This window comes from Monopterus albus, unplaced genomic scaffold (assembly GCF_001952655.1).
Source record: "Monopterus albus unplaced genomic scaffold, M_albus_1.0 scaffold49.1, whole genome shotgun sequence".
In the NCBI taxonomy this organism is placed as follows: Eukaryota; Metazoa; Chordata; class Actinopteri; order Synbranchiformes; family Synbranchidae; genus Monopterus; species Monopterus albus.
The window spans coordinates 365,369-384,606 of record NW_018127929.1 but is presented as its reverse complement, the minus strand read 5'-3'; the positions used below and the strand labels follow the sequence as shown (position 1 = coordinate 384,606).

Genomic DNA, 19,238 nt, shown 5'->3' with positions numbered 1-19,238 from the left:
TGTAGGTAGGTGGGGGGATGTGATTGTTTTAATCTGTTGTGGGGATTTCTCTGTTTGTAGGTCCCTGCATGTCCAAATGTTTTTTTCCATTCAGTACTTTATCATGGTCACAGGAATCAAAGAAGCTCTGTTCAGTGGGTTGCCAAATATTTAATAAGGCTTCACGTAGTCCAGATAGACCCTGGGCCCATGGACAAATTCCTCTCCCAACAAAAGGGGATTTCATTACATTAGCAGGATTTGATGTGTGTGTATATGCACACTGTGTGTGTGTGTATGCACTGCTTAGAGTGAGGAGATGCTGAATCTCCCAAGAGTGGTCCAGAAAATTCAGTGTATTCTAATCAATATTACTCACCAATCTCCCCACAACTGCCTTGGCTGTTGACGTTTTAATCCTCTGTGCTTGAGACGTCATCAGCTTCAGACGTTTGTTTACAACCAGCTGCACACTACACACTGTGCTCCTGGCCTGTGTTTGTCTCTGTTACAAACAGATTTCCTCTACACAGGCTTTTCTTTTCTTCTCCTTCGCCCTTTTTTCCTCCACACTGCCCACATGTGAGAAAGAAGGTGTTTTATATGATTAGAATTGGTTGTAATTAGGAAAAACAATGCCAAGCATATTTGGGCCATGTGTTTATGAGGGGACTACTGTAAATCCTATGACCTGTCATACAAGTTGAGAGACCTAACCCCACAGACAAGATGTCATTCATTGTCAACTTTGGTATGACCCTTGTACAATCTGCAGTCATCATTCCATCAAGTATTAAGTGCTCTAGCTTATTGATTTTCTCCAGGCTTGTTTAGAATATATCAATAAATTAATCACCAAATGATTTAAAAACTTTGAACATGTCTATTCTAATTAAGATTAGCACACAAGAACCTTCATTTAAAAAAATACTTTGATTACAAGTGCACACATTTTGGGTGATAGTTGAAACTGCTACACTATTCTTCTCATTGCAATGAGCCTGCTCTCTAAACAAATATTCCAGGATATGGACACAAATAATGAAGAGATGACATTCTTCCATCACAAATTGCATTGTGTGTTGCTGCTATTAGCAGGAGTCACTATTTTGTCCCATTTGTCAAGTGAGAAATTTAGCTCGGTCAGCAACACAACCTTTCTTAGAGGAATACTACCAGGGTGTCGCTTGTTAACCTTACTGGGAGTTAGATGAGAGGATCAATATCAATTTCATCTCAGTGCATTCAGTTCAGAAATGTATCTGATGTTGAGCCTAGATTACCTCACAGAGTGGAAGCAGTCAAGAGTCCTTGCTAACAACACCATAGCTCAGTTTTCACCTTGGTCGTTTTTTTTATTCAACAAATCAAACACAGGGAGTTGTTTGATTGAACTTGGAAATGAAAAGTATCCCTAAATTGAGGTTTACAATTTTCTAGAAAATATCCTCAAAGACCCACTCGAAGTCTGTTCTTCTCTACATGGAGATATTGCAGTGCTTCGTTTGCTGTAAAGCATTATTTGATTGTGTTCAAGCTTTGTTTTTATAGTAAATCTATTTGGTTTTTGAATAAAACTAAAAAAGTCTTTTCTGTAATGTGAGATCCTGCAGTAAGCAACAGTGGCAGAAAGCTGGAACGAAGAACAGCTTCTCAGGCTGTCTGCAAACGGAGACCTACCTATCATTAGACACATAATGCTCGTCAACACCCTTCTCTCCAGATAAATGACAGCAAGGTATGGGATGAAAGCCAGCAACTGCTTCACTTTAGCTAAAAGTCTCTCTCCAATGTCTCATTCAGTACCATTCAATATTAGCCATCACTGCACAGAACAAAGGGTGATGTTTAATAAGAATGAAAGAGCATGATTAGCACTATTAAGTGTGACTAATGCAATCTAGAGTGAGGTGTTAGTCAACATGCTGTTTAAAGGCAGACAAAAGAAAGTGCAAGGCACCTTTTCACTTTTGTCAGCAGTCTGTCAAACTAAGCCACACTTAGGCTGAACAATGATCTATCAGCAGAAGATCGGTCACGCTCCTCTATCAACACAAAACCTAACGTAAAACACGGGTTAAGGTGCAACTTAAAGCTTCTGCAGCCATTATACACAGGCCAGACATTCAAAAATATTCTCAGAATGAAGGTGATGCTCTTCTCCTATTATGTAATAGTGGAAACCTTAGGGGAGAATAACCCGTCTATTCTGCTGATATATCGTCTGTGTAGCAGAGTGCATGGCGTTTTAACAAACACAGCCTTTCTTTAGTGGTATTTTTTTCCTCGTTATCTTGACCTTCATTCGGCCAGCATGTCTTTGTGTTTGTTTAGAGAGCACAGCTCACCCCAGTAAGACACGGAAGTACGTCAGCGTTGTTGGCTTCAGCTTAGAAAAGGGCAACAGGAAGAGGCCACTTCGAAAGAAAAGAGACAGGAGGAGTAATGAAGAAGAGAGGGTGGAGTTGTGTTGGAGAGAAAGGAAAACGTATGTAAGGAATTAGGTGAGGAGTGAGACAGAGGTATCAGACAGATGACTTCACTGAGGAGTGCTCCATCAGATTCACTGTTTGGAACACCTTCTTATAAACGACACATACTAGGCAACATGGGCACCAGTGGAGTTGCTCCATCAGCACGGGTCAGCCCGATTTAATCGAGCCAACCCAAGCGGGCATGGGTCGGCCTCCGTTTCTAGCAGCAAGGGGTACTCGTTCTGACTCGGCCTCAGTCGGCCCCGCTTCTGCCCGGGGTCAAGTGGGGCCGAGTCCTGCCTCCAAAAGAGCTGACTCACTGAGTTGTGATTGGCTGAAATGTTGCACCGAGTCCTTTCACATTCAACATTGACTTTTAACTGTTATTTCACTGCAGCAAGAATTGAAATTGAAGTCTCTCACTTGGTCTTCTGATGAGAGGATAAAATAATGCCTAGCACCAAGGGCTCCATGTTGCAAGCTAGTAACACTACACCAACGCCGTGACTTATGTGCCGCTTCTCAGAGACTGGTGCTGCCCCCACATGACCAAGATAAGGAGATATAAACAAGGCATTTTATGGTGCAGTGGAAACACAACCACGCTGAGTCGGGAGCAGCTCAGCCGCGCATGCCCCAGCTCGACTGACCCATACTTATGGAAAAACACCACAGATGTCCTACAGCAGGGCAGCGGCCCTCAAGGACCAGAACTGCCCACCCCGTCCCAAGGTGTCACTTCACCTAAAGTGCAGAAACATGGTATTAGCCTGAACATAAGAGGACCTCCATCAGAAACTCCTCTGAGCTAAACTGGGCTTCTTTTCTCATTTAAAATTGAAAATTGCTCACAGCAAGGTCTGTGGGTTGTCTAGAGAATAAAGGGCACAGTTTCTGGGAAGAGATGCTGATTTTGAACCTTTTAAACGCCAACTGTCAATGCTGTGAGCACCAAAAACAAAAACCAACACCGTTGTAACAGAGTGGAGGCAGAAGGCTAAAAACCAGAACTGCTGCATACGAGCCTCAGAGCTAAGCCAGTGTTTTATCTCCAAGGCCAACTGAGAAGTTCTCAGTAAACTGTGCTATGGATGCAGCTTCTTTGCTACTTGTGCTCTTCTGGCATTGAGTGAGGACATGATTAGAGTAAAAGCAGCGGTTATAGTAATTCCTGTGTTCATCCCCGGGTGGTGTTTATCCATTTCCCCAGCCTGGATCAGCACTATTGCTTCGGTCTGGCTCTTCCTATAACAAAGCCCTAGGGTCCACTGTACAAGACATTAAAAAGAGTTAAACTATAGTGTGTCCCCCTCAGAGAAAAAAATGCTCACTGCACTTTGATTAGTAGAGGATATCACAGCCGATTAGTGATGCTGCTTGGTTTATTTATTCTTGCCGTTCAGTCCGGTGGACAATTAATTGGCCTGGAAGTGGGATACAGCAAATTGCGCAGGCTGATTAATTGAATGTCATAGTTTCCTTATTGTAGAAAAGTAACCACAAAACAGGGAAAGAAGCAAAAAATAGAAAGCGGACATTCAGTACTGTTGCTAATTTTCATCCTTTGTTTCTATATTCAACACATTTTTAACTGTACACAGACTATCTTTCACAACATAAGGAACTAATTCAGGAGGCCTGTTGTGGAGTGTTGATTAAACATGCCATATACATTATGTTTTCCAGCAATTAGAGCTAATACTATTTCTGATATTGTCAGAGTTTGTGTTTCTCTGTACTATAAACAATATTATCCCATGCTCTCTGTATCGCTCTCTCCTTTTAGTCAGACAGGATGTTTCGAGCAGGAAGAAACCAGGTCTGATCCAGAAAGTGATAAAAATCAACCATTGCCTTTGCTTCAAGTGTGTGTGTGTGTGTGTGTGTATGAACCAGTCTGTATCCAAGCCTTCACTCTAAAATTTGCTAAAATGTTTGAAACTGTAAATACTTGCATTCCATAAGATAAAGAAATTAATAACTTTGCAGAGGAAAGCATTTTGAAATAAAAAAAAATAAAGAACAAATAGCCTGCATCAAATACTGTTATTGTAAAGAGGTAGAAGATTTTTAAATTATACTTTTTAATTTATATATTTTTATATTCAAATCAATATTTATTTTACATTTAAAATAATGGATTTCCACCCAAGACCAAGAGAAGCAGAATATCCTCACAACTGGGAGGCTAGAGCTACAGGTGTTTGGTATTTTGCTTGAATAATTACTTATGTACAAAACAGTTGCAAACTGATCGATTCTATTTCAATTAACTGACCGAATGTTTCGGCTTGAGAGCATCAGTGCAGCCACGCTTTAGGGGACTGTGAACACACTACACAAGGACAAGCAGGCAAAAGTAAGATTTTTATGGAGAGGGTGGGGGTCAGGACATACTGGAGGGCGGGTTTGGGTTAGAGGAGGGGGGACGTTTTTAAGGTCTCAGCCAAAGTGTCTCCTGCAGAAGGTGGTGTGTCTTCGTGGAGGGATTCTCGTTCCTCTTAAGTCTGACAGTTGATATCTGGTTACTCCCGTTGGTCTGCCATGATTACCCTCCACTCACATTCCACAGCCCTCATTTACTCCAATCCACACAGGAATCTTACAAAGTCAGCACTTCACACAGAACAAATACACAAGGACCAACAAGCCCAACGGATCTCCAGTCAAAAGGTGAAACTACCTTTAACTCAAAACAAAACAATTAGCATATTCATCACATCCACATTTTTAAATTTCCCTTGTCTTCTCTCCCTGGCAATAAAAAAAAAGCAACAGAGCCTCAGAGTTTAGACGACGACTTCGACTGAGGTTTGTGTCACAGCTGTTGTGCCAACCCACTTGTAAAATGCCAGCGATGCTGTAATCTACATGGAGGCATTTGTTACCTCACACCAAACAGTGAGGGGAGCAGCGGTAATGTGGTTGTTTATCCCTTCACCTCATCCGTTACCCTCCTGCTGGAAGAAATGTAGTTACATACAGCCAACTAGACACCCAGTCATCTGCTCCTATGACCACATGCTGCACCGTTCGTCTGTGACACTGCAACAGGATGTTACATTCATCGAAACCGTCCAATTGATGACATCAATAGAGAGCAGTGACTCTGGAACGTGCTGCCTTCAGCCTTGTATTTGAGAATCTTCTTGTTGCCACCCACTGCTTCATTCGTTTCAAAATGAATTTCCCATTGCTTTATTAAATTCAGCTCTCCGTCAGAGTCTGACATGAACAATGTTCCACTGTGGGGGGGTTGGCCACTGGAAGGGAAGTCCAGAAGCAAAGAGGACAGTGCAATTCATAATCAAGACACAGGGAAGGAAACGGCTCTTCTTGTGTAATTGAAAAAGAAAAGGGAAAGAATACTTTATCTCAAGCCTGTCTCATGCTGATATTGTACCTATTAGACATAGTTCATAGGGTATGTTCAGAGTGCTCACTGACATTTTTGATTTATCATAGTAATAATACACACATACTGTGTACATAATTACAGAAAGAGAAGGGGCTTCAGAAAGGGCACCTCATGTGTTGATTTAATGTGACGTGTTTAATGGATGTTGAGAGCATAATATACAAAATATGGGTGTCTATGGAACAATCCAGACATCCACAGTCATCTTTTCATTAACTACAGCTAAAGACAAAGCTTCAAGCCTGTAAAACAGAGGCGGGGAAGTTCAGCCCTCGACAGTTACTGCCTTGCTTTTTCCCCTCTATCCCTGCCCTACCCACTGTCGATCAGGTGTGTCCAATCAATCAGAAGCTGGGAGATACCATCTTAGATGAAAGTGGAATGAGGAAAGACAAAGTGAATTGGTATCTTCCAGCTTCCGACTGATTGAACACCAAGCTATCACAGTAAAAGTGCTGTACTCAACATGTTTTTCTAATCAGTGAGCTGTAAAATTATATTAAAATCTTTTAATTAACCACAATGCAGTTTTGGCCATAAAACTTTGAAATGAGTGGCTGAGACAATCTAATGTGCCTGTTTTGTGCGTGTGCATGTATCTTTCAGTGTGAGTGCAAATTAAGTTTGTATCAGATTTCTTTTCTGGGAGACTCCGAAATTGGGCCCAGTTCATTTTTGTCACGCTGGCTTTGTGTCCATCAGCACAGACAAGGATTTAGTGTAGCAACCCACTTGCTTGCAGGAAAACATGGACATACACACACACAGGAGAGCAAATGTTATGACACAGCACACAAATCTAAGATTAAAGCATACTTTGATCTATATATACCACATATATCAGATGTCTCAAACAAACACGCCATTTAAGATGACCCACACTTTAGACACATTCACAGCACATTATTTAAACAATCAAGAGCATCTTTACGTCCGATTCCATGTCAGATGACATTCTAGCCACAAAAATCATTCCTGAAGTAAAACGGTCAGGGCACATTCACACAAAACCAAAGCAACCCCCGCTAACCTCATCTATACAGGCTTGTAAGGCCCCACACACATGAAGACCACAACCCTGTTCAACCTCCCAAACCCCCAAGTCTGTATACACACATACAAACAGTAGTGGGTGACCTGCTACAGACTGCATGGGTGTGTTAACCACAGAGTGGTCTGATTCTTAAAAAGGACTGCTCAACATGAAGGCCAATAGTATTCCATAATGTGGCGTACAGCGTACATTCAATTAAGAAGGCAGAACCAACATGGCATTTTGGTCAAAATGATTTGGGGTAAGCATCATATTAAACTGTAGGTTTGAAAATACTGGAGCCTATTTTGATAGCACAGTGCCATGCCCATGCCTCATGCACATGGATGATCACAACTCTCTCAGTGTCGTATGTAAAGCAGAACGTTTAGTTGTTAGTTGTTTGCTAAATCATGTGCAACAAAGAGAAACAAAATCCTCACACTTGTGAAGCATCAATCAGCAACTGCTGGGCATTTTTGCTTTTCAAAAAAGATTTTAAATAATTATTCTACTATCAAAATATTGATAGTTTGTCTAGTTAACCAGGATAATTCTACAATATCTAACAACCCTTAATGCTAAAACCATCTACAAAGCACCTCTACACTGGTCAAAAAGCACACACAGCCAGCAGATGACTGAACAGCTAATAAATGCTAAGTTTTTAAATGACCTGGCTTTGTTTCTGTCTGGGTGGCCTGCAGACAGTAGGGCCTAGATTCAGAGTCCCAGCCAACAACCTCCATAACACCAGTAACCAAACAACTTGGGACATGCATGCAAGCAGCAGTAAAGACAAGAACCAGCAAAGAAAAAAAATAAACAAAGTGTATTTAACTCACATTTACTTGATGCAGAAGCCCATTCTCCTGTGTTTCATGGAGGCGAAGTGGTTAATTATCCAGGTAATAGCCGGGTCCCACTGCTCCTTTTTCCATCGAGCCTAATTCTAATAACCATACATACACGAAAAACAGGAAAACATTACAATTTGTTGTATAAACTGGCTTCTGTTCATTGCAGTTTCACATTGACTGTATCAATTTGTTTGATGGTTAACAGCTAAATGCGTTCATCAATGGAAGCCACCTTCACCTGGCCTCCACAGGTACACACCTGTATTACCTGGGCTGTGGGGGTGTAATACCCCTTTTCACCACACACTTTGGCTGACTGTACCAGCCCTTACACTCCAGAGGGGCGCTGTTTCACCAACTTGAGGAAATTCAATTTAAAGAGACAGACTCCTCGTCTGCTCGGTTGCAAGAAATATTATTATATCCAGAAGTGGAAGGTAACTAAGTATATTTACTCAAGTATTGTATACTTGAGGTTTTGAATAGGCAACCTGAGTACTTCTTCCACTGCGGTTTACGTTTCTTTAATTTAAAATTACGGCAATAGCTAGGTAGAACAATAAGGGAGCCTTAGTTCAGTGAGGCCACTGTGAAAGCACTACTCAGAAATAGCCTAGTAATAAAAGTACTTTATTACAAGTAAAAGTCTTGGGTAGTTACATAAAGTACAAATGTATTAGCAGAAAAATGCACTTAAACTGTCTAAATGTATTTATTTCACCCCAGTGACTGATATTTAATTTTAAAAAATACTTTAATTTATTATAATGGCGGTGGTGCTGTCAGGCCCAAGGACACTTCGACACATGAACTGTGGAGACCTGGAATCGGACCATCAACCTCCTCCCTGGGAGACGACCACTCCACCTCCTGAGCCACATCCACCCACATATCATTATATCTGACATCACTGAACCGGCTAAATCTGCTACATGAATGTATAATTAGCATTTTACTGGTGTTGCTAGTGGAGCTGTAGCTAATTTAAACTACTTGATATACAATTATATCAAGTGGTTGTCAACCTTGGGGTCGCATTCCTCCTAAATGTGAGATGATTAATGGGAAAGGAAAAAGAAGCTAATCTGTATTTATTTTTTGAACTTTCTATTATTTTATAAAACACTGAACAGTTTTATTCCTTTTCCCCTTTGGTGGAACAGTTACCAACTTATAGACATCCAAAAGATGGCAAGAGGCCCCAACTAAATTCAGCTTTTTTTATATGAGATTTAAAGTCATAAAAGGCTGGGAACCACCGCTTTAATCTTTAACAGTGTTGTATTTTAAAAGCCAATCTTTTTTTCATGTGAATAAATGTCAAATCAATGCAGTGATATAAAAATACATTATTTCCCTCTGAAGTGCAAAGCGCCATCAAATGGAGCTGCTCAAGTGCACAAACCTCAGAACTGCATTTACAGTACTTGAGCATGAATATGTGGATATGTGAAAAGAATGCTGTTATATTTTCACCAGTCAAAACTACAATAATAGCATAAATGAGCATAAATCTAGGAAAATGCTACTGCATTTCACAGGGAACACACTAAGAACTGCAGCCATGCTTTTGTGCCTGGATTTTTCATATTTTACTTATAATACTTTCAGTAAATTTTATTTCCCAACATGTCTCAAGGCTTTTCACACATTGTTACAGATGCTAGAGCTTTTATTTATTTATTATTTTCTTACTGTAAAGATTTTGAATTTGAAACATCTTATATAATACTCATGCTTTTCTTAGAAGCTGCTCATAGGCAGCTTGCATAGAGAAGAAGTCTGCAATAGTTTTAATGGAATTATCGTTGGGCAGAATCAGGGTCACCCTGTTTGAGGGAGGTCATGGTTAGAAGGTCGTTCTTCTGTCTTTCTCTCTCACACACAGAAAGCTTCAGTCTGCTTTAGTTGTAGTAGCATTAGGGATTATTATCAGGCATATGGAGAGCCATGAGTTTAAAAACATGATGTCAAAGAACAGGGTCCCACCATATGTACCTGCACCTCTACAGCGATATACCCGAAGAGGTTTGGGTATAATTTATTTTCATCATTCAACTTTTCTCAGTTTTGAGGTAAATACCAAGATACAGTCACTAATGTAAATGTGTGCACTGGGTCTAGTCACAATTAAAACAAAAAGGAAATAATATCAGTATGGATCACTGGGGAAACACTGGGAGCCACAACTATTTGCTTCCATATTAATCAGTGTGGATTTATGTTTAATACTCTTTTCAGTTATAATGCATGTCAGCTAATACCATAACAATACTGGAATGTTTCATGGTGTTTTGTTTCAGGAATTATTTGGCCACTTCACAGGCAATAAAAATGTGAATTGTGCCATTTTGGAAACAAACAAATTCAGACTTTAGTAAAGGTTTGTCAATAGAAATGTTTCAAGTGACAGAAAGAATAGGCTGCCTTTCAGTCCTGCTTCCATCCCGGAGTCAGCACTGCTAAACATGTTGCTTTCTTTTATTTTCAAAATAAATTTCAAGGATTTTAAGTGTCGTTGAACAGAGCGGAGGGTGGGGGTTGGCTGCCGTGTAAAGTGGGTCTTGTAGGTCTTCTAGGCAGCGTGTGTGGGTAAAGCAGGCTTACAGTAGTAATCCTCTTCACAGACATCCATCCTACTAGCAAGAGGACAAGGCCCAGACAGACACACACAAATGCACGCACACACACAGACACATACACACACACACACACACAGAAAGAAATTGTTAGAAGGAAATCTGTTTTGTCTTGTTTTTATAAAAACAGTACGTCATTAATAGGCCATCATGTCTAATTGCAGTCCAGTCTTTTGATATCTAAGATGTTCATTTCCTCAGGTGGGGCACCAAATTCTTCATTCAATATGTTACATTCCTTTCTTTTATCAGCCATTTAAATGAGCTTCCTCCAGGAAGCCTGTCCCTCTGTTGACTTTACTTTAGCCTGAAATTTGTCATTACTGCTTCCTGACTGTGATGTCATTAGGGAGGACAGAGACGGGCTGACGGACAGAGAGGAAGAGGGGACATTTATCCCAAAATAAATCATGACAAACAGATAATCTTAAAAGACATAATGAGCCTGTAAGAGCCGGGACAGTGTGTTATGACTCTGTCACAGCCTGACTCATGATGTCTCACAGGGAAATGGTTTTACGACCCACAGTATCACTTAAATATTCCATTTGGATTATGCATCACACACACACACACACACACACACACACACACACACACATATATGTAAAAAGCAGCAACTACCCAAAGATATAACAGACTGGACAAAAATGTTATTTGGTTTTTTTTATTTTGGCATTTCTTTGTTTTGCATTTATATTAAGCAAAGTGCATCGTATTTTCTTTTTCTCATCAACACATTGCACAATACATAAATAATGATGCATATAAAACGTCTTCATATTTACAATTAATAATATATCTATATATAACAAATACATTTTTCGCTTCTTATTTAATTAAATCTTAGTCATTTATTAAACAAAGTCCGTCAGAATTTTATACTTTCTTCTTTTAAAACTCTTTTCTCTGTTTGAATCTCTGGAACAAAGAAGGAAAGTAGGTGTAGTCTGCGTGTGAGGGGGCAGAAGAGGTGAGGAGGAAGAGGAAGAGGAAGGCTGCTGCTATCGGGTGTTGAAGATGACTTCCAACCAGCACGGGCAGCTGCTGATGAACTGTCTGGTGTAGCACTGTCCCCAGCCTTTCACAAAACTTATCTGCACCGTGAATCCTGTGCGAGGCTGCTGCGTGAACTCGTGATCGTTCGGCCTCTGCAGGGTGCCGGCTTTGTCATAGTCAAAAGCTTTAATAGAAAAACCGGGGAACACCTTGTGCACTAGCAGCGTGCGTGAGTCCGGGTTGTCCAGTGTGGCCGACTTAATAAAGATGGGGTAGCAGCTGCGATTGTAGACCCACACCCCGTCTGGCTCACGCGTCAGCTGGATGCCATAGCCGATCTTGGCCCGCACCATCTGCACTAGCTGGGACTTGTTGTCGGAGCAGAGCTGGCCCAGGCAGAAGCCGTTCCCCTGAGGTAGATCATAGAAGATGTCCAGAGAGGGTTCCTGGACTGAGTAGAGGCGCCCGACACGTGTCTTCTCCTCCCAGTATGCCACCACGCACCAATGGGCCCGTTCACCAGACTCCTGCAACGCCAGGGAATCTAAAGAAGCAGACAGAAAGAGGAGATGGTTAGAGCTGAGGAAAAGTGCAGAGAAACGACTTAATGACAATGTAACATTAGACAATAAATAACACAGGCCCAGAAATAACAAGAAAGAGAGAAGAGGAAGAAAAGATGAGTGTACGAGTTTGTGGTGATGGACTTCTAATCACTAACATCTTTCTAATAAAAAGCAAAAGCTAAACCAAACTACTTAAACATTGCCACTTCTCCACAACTTATTCCTTATCCCTGTTTTGGGAAATAGAGAATTTGCTTTAGTCGAGTGCCAAAACTAAACTGTCATCCTTCATTTCTGCCATGCAGGAAAACCACAGTGGAATTCCTGGACTTCAGACAAGAGAAGCAACAGCGACACTGGCAGGCAAGTGTCCACATGCAGTACGATATTTGTCTAGGCATTAAATGCTTATCTTCTGTCTGGATCGCCTTGGCCAGTAATGTCCTGACGTCAACTGACTGTCCTGATCATCTCACTACAGCGATATGCGTCGCCCTGCTGGAAGAAATTAGAAACTATCTTTGAATTCATGTTTTACAAAAACAAGGCAGCAGTAACTGAGCAACAGCAACAAGATGAGGGACTTTCTCATAAACACATAGCGCTTAGCTGACGAACAAGGCAGGCCGTTAATGCCCAAACCCTGGTGTCTGAATCGTTGACAAGGCAGGCCTCTCTAGTCTACAGTTTCCCCTGAGCGTAAAAGTGTAGCATTGGCCGTGCTCCAATTTCCAAACTCCCCCACCTCCTCCCTCTCCCGTCTCCCTTTAGAGTGCCTCCTGCGCCATCCCTCTCCCCCTTCATATCTTTATTCCACAGAAATGTGGCTCCCAGCTACTCCCTGCTAGAAAAGTGGGAGCCAGTCAGGCGCAAGGGAAATAAAGGGAGACAGAGAGAGAGAGTGCTAGAGGAAAGAAAGAGGGGGTAAGCAAGAGAAGGAATGCTTTTCACATAGTTTAACTGTTACTTTTGCAACTTTGCTTCCCCTCCTGTTTTTTAAGCATCTCTTGTGCTTTTAAGGTCATCCCCTAATTGCTGCAACCTCTATCAACAGCTCAACAATCCGTCATAATTCCTCTCTTCTCTCTCACACACATATATACACAAACACTTCAATCAAGCCTCGATGAAAGACACATTTAAAGGTTGAGAAAGCTTGACGAGAGGAAATAGTATATGTGAGGGAAAAAAATGAACAGAGCTCCTCTTAGAGCCATTTCAGTTGCCATCCAACCACAGCCTACCCCCCTCCTCGTTTCAGCCTGTGGTAGCTGTGAATGTAACTGGTAATTTGGAAGGTCCTGTTTGAGGCAAACTGCAACATTAATGTGGCAGGATCTCTGCCGGCCTGTGTGGACGCACCACAGCCTATCATTAGCCTTCATTAGACACAAGGAGAAGGAGGGAGAGAAAGACAACAGTGGGAGAAGTGATCCATAAAACTAGAGAAGCTGTGTTCTTTGAAGTTGGTCAGACGTGAGCCTCAGGGAGTTTATCATAAATCTGTGCTCATGGGGTGCTGGGGGAACCTAAGTACCCTATCTACTTAGACTAAACGGAGGGGGGAAGCATTTATCTTTGAGATAAGAGACAGAAAGCGTCTTTTGTATCTCAGGCTGATGTCAGGTGGTGTCTCGGATACTTGCCGGGGCTTTGCTCCCTGTTCTGTTTTACATGTATGTACAGGAACAGCCAGGATTGATAAGGAGAAGGACACATTGGACTTTTTCAACAGTTGACAGAGGGCCTGCTGGTGGAGTTCACCTGTGGGGCCATGTGTGTGTGTGTGTGTGTGTGTGTGTGTGTGTGTTTGTTATTGCTGAGAGAGACAGGGCCTGGCGTCAGAGGTCATTAGAGCGGCTGCCTGTCTGAGCCTGTCATTGCAGCTTGAAAACACCCTGCTATTCAGGACTACACTAACTGCCCCGCTCCCCCTCCCTCATCGCCTCTCCTCTCAGAAACTCAGGAGTGGTAGTAAGTGAGAACCACAGAGGAGAAGAAAGAGAGGGAAGAATGAAAGCAAAGTGCTAAAGAGAGACAGAAAAACAACAGGAAAATATGATGAGGGGTCAGCTGGTAAGGCAGTGGTATAAGTATTCAGATCTCTATGTAAGAATCATAACACCACAGTGTACAATTGCTGCAGTATAAGTCTCAGCCTTCCTCCAAAGCTACAGAGGACCCTTTACCACGTATGCAGCTTTTCTGTTGTACAGGTAAACCAAACCCCAACTTTTTCTGTTCAGTGTCTCAGCAGACAGAAAGTGAGACAGAGACACTCCTCCATCTGTGGGGCACAGCCTTGTGAACACTATGTTCACAGCTTGTCCTGACAACAGATGAGCTTACACCTCATGAGTAATGCTGCTGAACACAGAACCCCACACATATAAATACACAAGCTAATGTGAGCGGCCACCTTGTTCCAAGTGCGTGGATGATTTTTACTGAATTTTTAACACATCGAGTGTGTGTGTGTGTGTGTGTGTGTGTGTGTGTGTGAGGTGTCTGTTTGTCAGGCTCTTCATGTTACACTCTTGATGCTATTTCAGGTGTTTCTCGCATAGGTGAATGTGTGTTTGTAAGACGCTGTTGTCAGAGTGTCTGTGCCAAGTCCATCTGTCCTTGGGGTGCCGTGTTTCCATCAGCTCCAGCTCCTGAACACATCCAGAGCTGTCTGTACATCTGTCAGTCAGTCTGTCTGTCTGCTTCCTGGACGTCTGCCTATCTGTCTGCTGTCCCACCTGCTTGTCTGCTCTGTGGCCTTTCAGCCCGCATGTCTCGGGCTACTTCTCTCTGGAGATTAGCTGGCTAGCTGGCAGCCTGAGGCCATCTGTCACCCCGGCCCTTTCTGCTCTGCTCCTGTCAGTGGTCTGCTGCTGCTCTGTCCCGCTCTGATTAGTCCCACAAAAAAAAGAATTTCCTTGCTAGTGACGTTAGCTAAAATGCTGCAGAAAGATACTGGAGCAGATTGGTTTTGAGTGTGACTGTGGATGATAATGACAACAGGCTTTGTTAAAAGCATTTCTTGCAATGTAAGAAACTGCAAGATGCTGATGAGAGGTAACGTGGATGTTATCTATTAGCATCACTGTGCAAACAAAAACAGCATACTGCTCCCATGTTGGGTGGTATGGTGGAGCAGTGGTTAGCACTGTTGCCTTAGAGCAGGGAGGTTCCGGGTTTGAGCCCGGGCTGACCCAGTGCCTTTCTGTACAGAGTTTGCATGTTCTCTCTATGCCTGTGTGGGTTGTACTCCAGCTTCCTCCAACAGTCCAAAGACATGCAGTTTAGGCTGACTGGCCACTATAAATTGCCTGTAGGAGTGAGTGTGTGCGTTTGTCTACATGTCAGCCCTGTGAACGACTGGTGACCTGTCCAGGGTGGACCCCAGCTCCTGCTTAATGTCAGCTGGGACTGGCACCAGCTCCCCCATGACCCTCTTCAGGATAAGTGGTATAGATAATGGATGGATGCTCCCATGATTTAATGGATGCTCTTCAAAGACATATTGTAAATATGTGTGCAAAATATTTAAACCATAGCACAAGGAGGGCAAGATTGGCACATAGACACATATACACTGCTAGCTCCCCCAGGGATTTTAATGGTTCACAGTCCTTAAGAGTTGATGCCACACTAGTTGAGACAAATGGACTTAGTCAAAGGGTGAAGGGAAGGCTGAAAGGGGGGAGGGGGGACGCCAAACTGGGTGCTTCTCTCAGAGCCAGAAACAAAGTCTGGAAAGGTTAATCATTACCTCTGTCTGACTCCACACACACACACACACACACACACACACACACATACAGCAGGTCACTTTCTATTCTAAGAAGTCAACACAGTCAGAGTAACACGTCTGCAACCTCACACACACAACTTTCAACCAGTTTTGGACACAACACTCTCACTATCTGTAAATAGCGAGGAAGCTCCTGAGAACTGTCTCATATCGATCCTTCAGAGCTCTAGTGTGTGTGTGTGTGTGTGTCTTGGCTCAGATTTGTAATGATACTTTTGTCATCAGACACACACGGGCTGTTCACTCTGCCATGCCATGTTCAGCCCTATGGATGTGTGTTTCCTGTCTGTTATGAAGGCCTGTGCACTTCTCGCTTGGTGTTCACAAAAAACACTTGGTCTCATTGATTTTTTTTTAGTTAATACAAGTTAGAACCTTCAATCTCAGGCTTGTTGTCTGCTCTCTTTCTTTGGCAGCAAGAAATTCAATGAGAGGCAACTCTGTCAGAAAGAGAAAGGTCAGCTGATCTGCACAGTGAAGACAGAGGGGTGTCCTAGTCTCACATCAATACAGCACCACAGACTTATAAAGACAATCCAGACTGTGTACAAACTGTTGAAAGGTAGCCGACTGCACTGTTCTAACACTGTCAGACTCGCAATGCAGCAGAACCGGAGGTCTCATCATTTTCAAACATTCTTTATCTTTGTCAAAATCTGTTCTCACTCCTCTTTAATAATAACCACGAGCAAACGTTGCCATTTTCCATTGTCTACGAAGCAGTAAAATTGATTATAAAGTGTTCTAGGTGGGCCAGGTTTACATTATTAAAGTACATACTTTGCAAAGGATCTACTATGAAGCAGAAGTGACATGTTATTCAGACAGACAGATACAGTGGGTACAGAAAGTATTCAGACCCCCTTAAATTTTTCACTCTTTGTTATATTGCAGCCATATGCTAAAATCATTTAAGTTCATTTTTTTTCCTCATTAATGTACACACAGCACCCCATATTGACAGAAAAACACAGAATTTGACATTTTTGCAGATTTATTAAAAAAGAAAAACTGAAATATCACATGGTCATAAGTATTCAGACCCTTTGCTGTGACACTCATATATTTAACTTAGGTGCTGTCCATTTCTTCTGATCATCCCTCAGATGGTTCTACACCTTCATTTGAGTCCAGCTGTGTTTGATTATACTGATTGGACGTGATTAGGAAAAGCCACACACCTGTCTATATAAGACCCTACAGCTCACAGTGCATGTCAGAGCAAATGAGAATCATGAAGTCAAAGGAACTGCCTGAAGAGCTCAGAGACAGAATTGTGGCAAAGCACAGATCTGGCCAAGGTTACAAAAAAAATGTCTGCTGCACTTAAGGTTCCTAAGAGCACAGGGGCCTCCATAATCCTTAAATGGAAGACGTTTGGGACGACCAGAACCCTTCCTAGAGCTGGCCGTCCGGCCAAACTGAGCTATCAGGGGAGAAGAGCCTTGGTGAGAGAGGTACAGAAGAACCCAAAGATGACTGTGGCTGAACTCCAGAGATGCAGTCGGGAGATGGGAGAAAGTTGTAGAAAGTCAAAGAAAGTCAACCATCACTGCAGCCCTCCACCAGTCGGGGCTTTAGGGCAGAGTGGCCCAACGGAAGCCTCTCCTCAGTGCAAGACACATGAAAGCCCGCATGCAGTTTGCTAAAAAACACCTGAAGGACTCCAAGATGGTGAGAAATAAGATTCTCTGGTCTGATGAGACCAAGATAGAACTTTTTGGCCTTAATTCTAAGCGGTATGTGTGGAGAAAACCAGGCACTGCTCATCACCTGTCCAATACAGTCCCAACAGTGAATTTTTTGTAACCTTTGCCAGATCTGTGCCTTGCCACAATTCTGTCTCTGAGCTCTTCGGGCAGTTCCTTTGACCTCATGATTCTCATTTGCTCTGACATGCACTGTGAGCTGTAGGGTCTTATATAGACAGGTGGGTGGCTTTCCTAATCACGGTCAATCAGTATAATCAAACACAGCTGGACTCAAATGAAGGTGTAGAACCATCTCTGGGATGATCAGAAGAAATGGACAGCACCTAAGTTAAATATATGAGTGTCACAGCAAAGGGTCTGAATACTTATGACCATGTGATATTTCAGTTTTTCTTTTTTAATAAATCTAATAAATCTTCAAAAATTCTGTGTTTTTCTGTCAATATGGGGTGCTGTGTGTACATTAATGAGGAAAAAATGAACTTAAATGATTTTAGCATATGGCTGCAATATAACAAAGAGTGAAAAATTTAAGGGGGTCCGAATACTTTCCGTACCCACTGTATATGGTCACAGTTTCAGTGGCTGACACAGGAAGTGCATCTTTAGGTTACACAAGCAGATGTGAAGAACAACCCCCACTCCCCGATTTCAGGAAATCTAAATATGCCCTGATGTCAGGAAAACCACACAGGGGAGTGGCATGGTTTCACTATCTAAAGATCTGACTCCTCACAGAAACACAGATAGAGAGAATGAGTTGCAGACACGCCATCTCTAATGTGAGCCATCCACCAATGCCTGGGAGACGATAAGGAGAAGAAATGGCGCATGTTTTCCTAATGCCTCCATCTACAGTATCATTTTCTCTCAGTGCTTTAATTCTGCTTTAATTACATGATCCACACGTCTTGATGTCGTTCAGGAACGGTGGTTTTCTCAGTATGAGATAAAATACAAGGGCGCATAATTAGTAAAACATCTTCCATTTGGAGCCACATTGTCACAATACTTTTTTTCTGACGGACATTTTGTTTCGCTGTAACACCTCCTTCCTACTCCCGCTGAGTTATTATTCTAGCACTTAATCACGCTGACCCTCACAGACAACCATCCCTGGCAGCCCAGATTTCCCTGGGTTACAGGACAAATAAACACTAGCTGGATACAGGGTGCCAGGCAGGCTGTGATGATGTCATCAGCTCACCTTTGAAAGTACACAAGTCAGAAGATGGCCTGCAGACACACAGACACACACACACACACAGCGCTATGGGCAGATGGACAGACAAGCCGAACAATCACCCACACTGATGTGGCGCCAAAATGCCGTGGGAACTAAATTATAAAGACATGGCAAACAGAGACAGACAACCAGCAGAGCCAGTTGAGTGCGGCTTGAGCTTTTGTTGTGTTGCTCCTCTGTTATTAATAATTATCTACCTGTGCATGTCTCTGAATGTGTGTGTGTGTGTGTGTGTGGTTATGCCAGTGCTGTGGTCTGCAATAGAGATATGGCTACTGACAGGGTCTGTTGCCAAGATCAAGCGACACACACACACACACACACACACACACTCCAGTCTAAGTACACAAAAGAATAAAACTGGCTACATGAATGAGCAGGCAAGAGGGTGGAGACAGCAGCAATGTGTGTCACACAAGAAATCTGACACACACAAAGGTTTATGTGTGTCCACTTATTTCCATTTCCGTCCCTTTCCTTCTGAATGGGCGGGGGGAATCTCCCTGCCTT

General features: G+C 42.5%; 1 protein-coding gene and 1 long non-coding RNA gene across 3 annotated transcripts in view; both read right to left on the bottom strand.

Annotated features, from left to right (window-relative positions):
• LOC109960598 (uncharacterized) overlaps positions 1-8,013 on the bottom strand; it is a 23,634-nt gene extending 15,621 nt beyond the window's left edge. The window contains exon 1 of the long non-coding RNA XR_002275030.1: positions 7,750-8,013. This is a non-coding gene — a long non-coding RNA (uncharacterized LOC109960598). The remainder of the gene's footprint in view (positions 1-7,749) is intronic.
• A 3,166-nt stretch (positions 8,014-11,179) lies between these two features.
• smad7 (SMAD family member 7) overlaps positions 11,180-19,238 on the bottom strand; it is a 17,970-nt gene continuing 9,911 nt past the window's right edge. For both annotated transcript variants that reach the window (XM_020600932.1, XM_020600933.1), the window contains exon 4: positions 11,180-11,946. In XM_020600932.1, the coding sequence (XP_020456588.1) occupies positions 11,408-11,946 (539 nt within the window). In that variant the 3' untranslated portion in view covers positions 11,180-11,407. The remainder of the gene's footprint in view (positions 11,947-19,238) is intronic.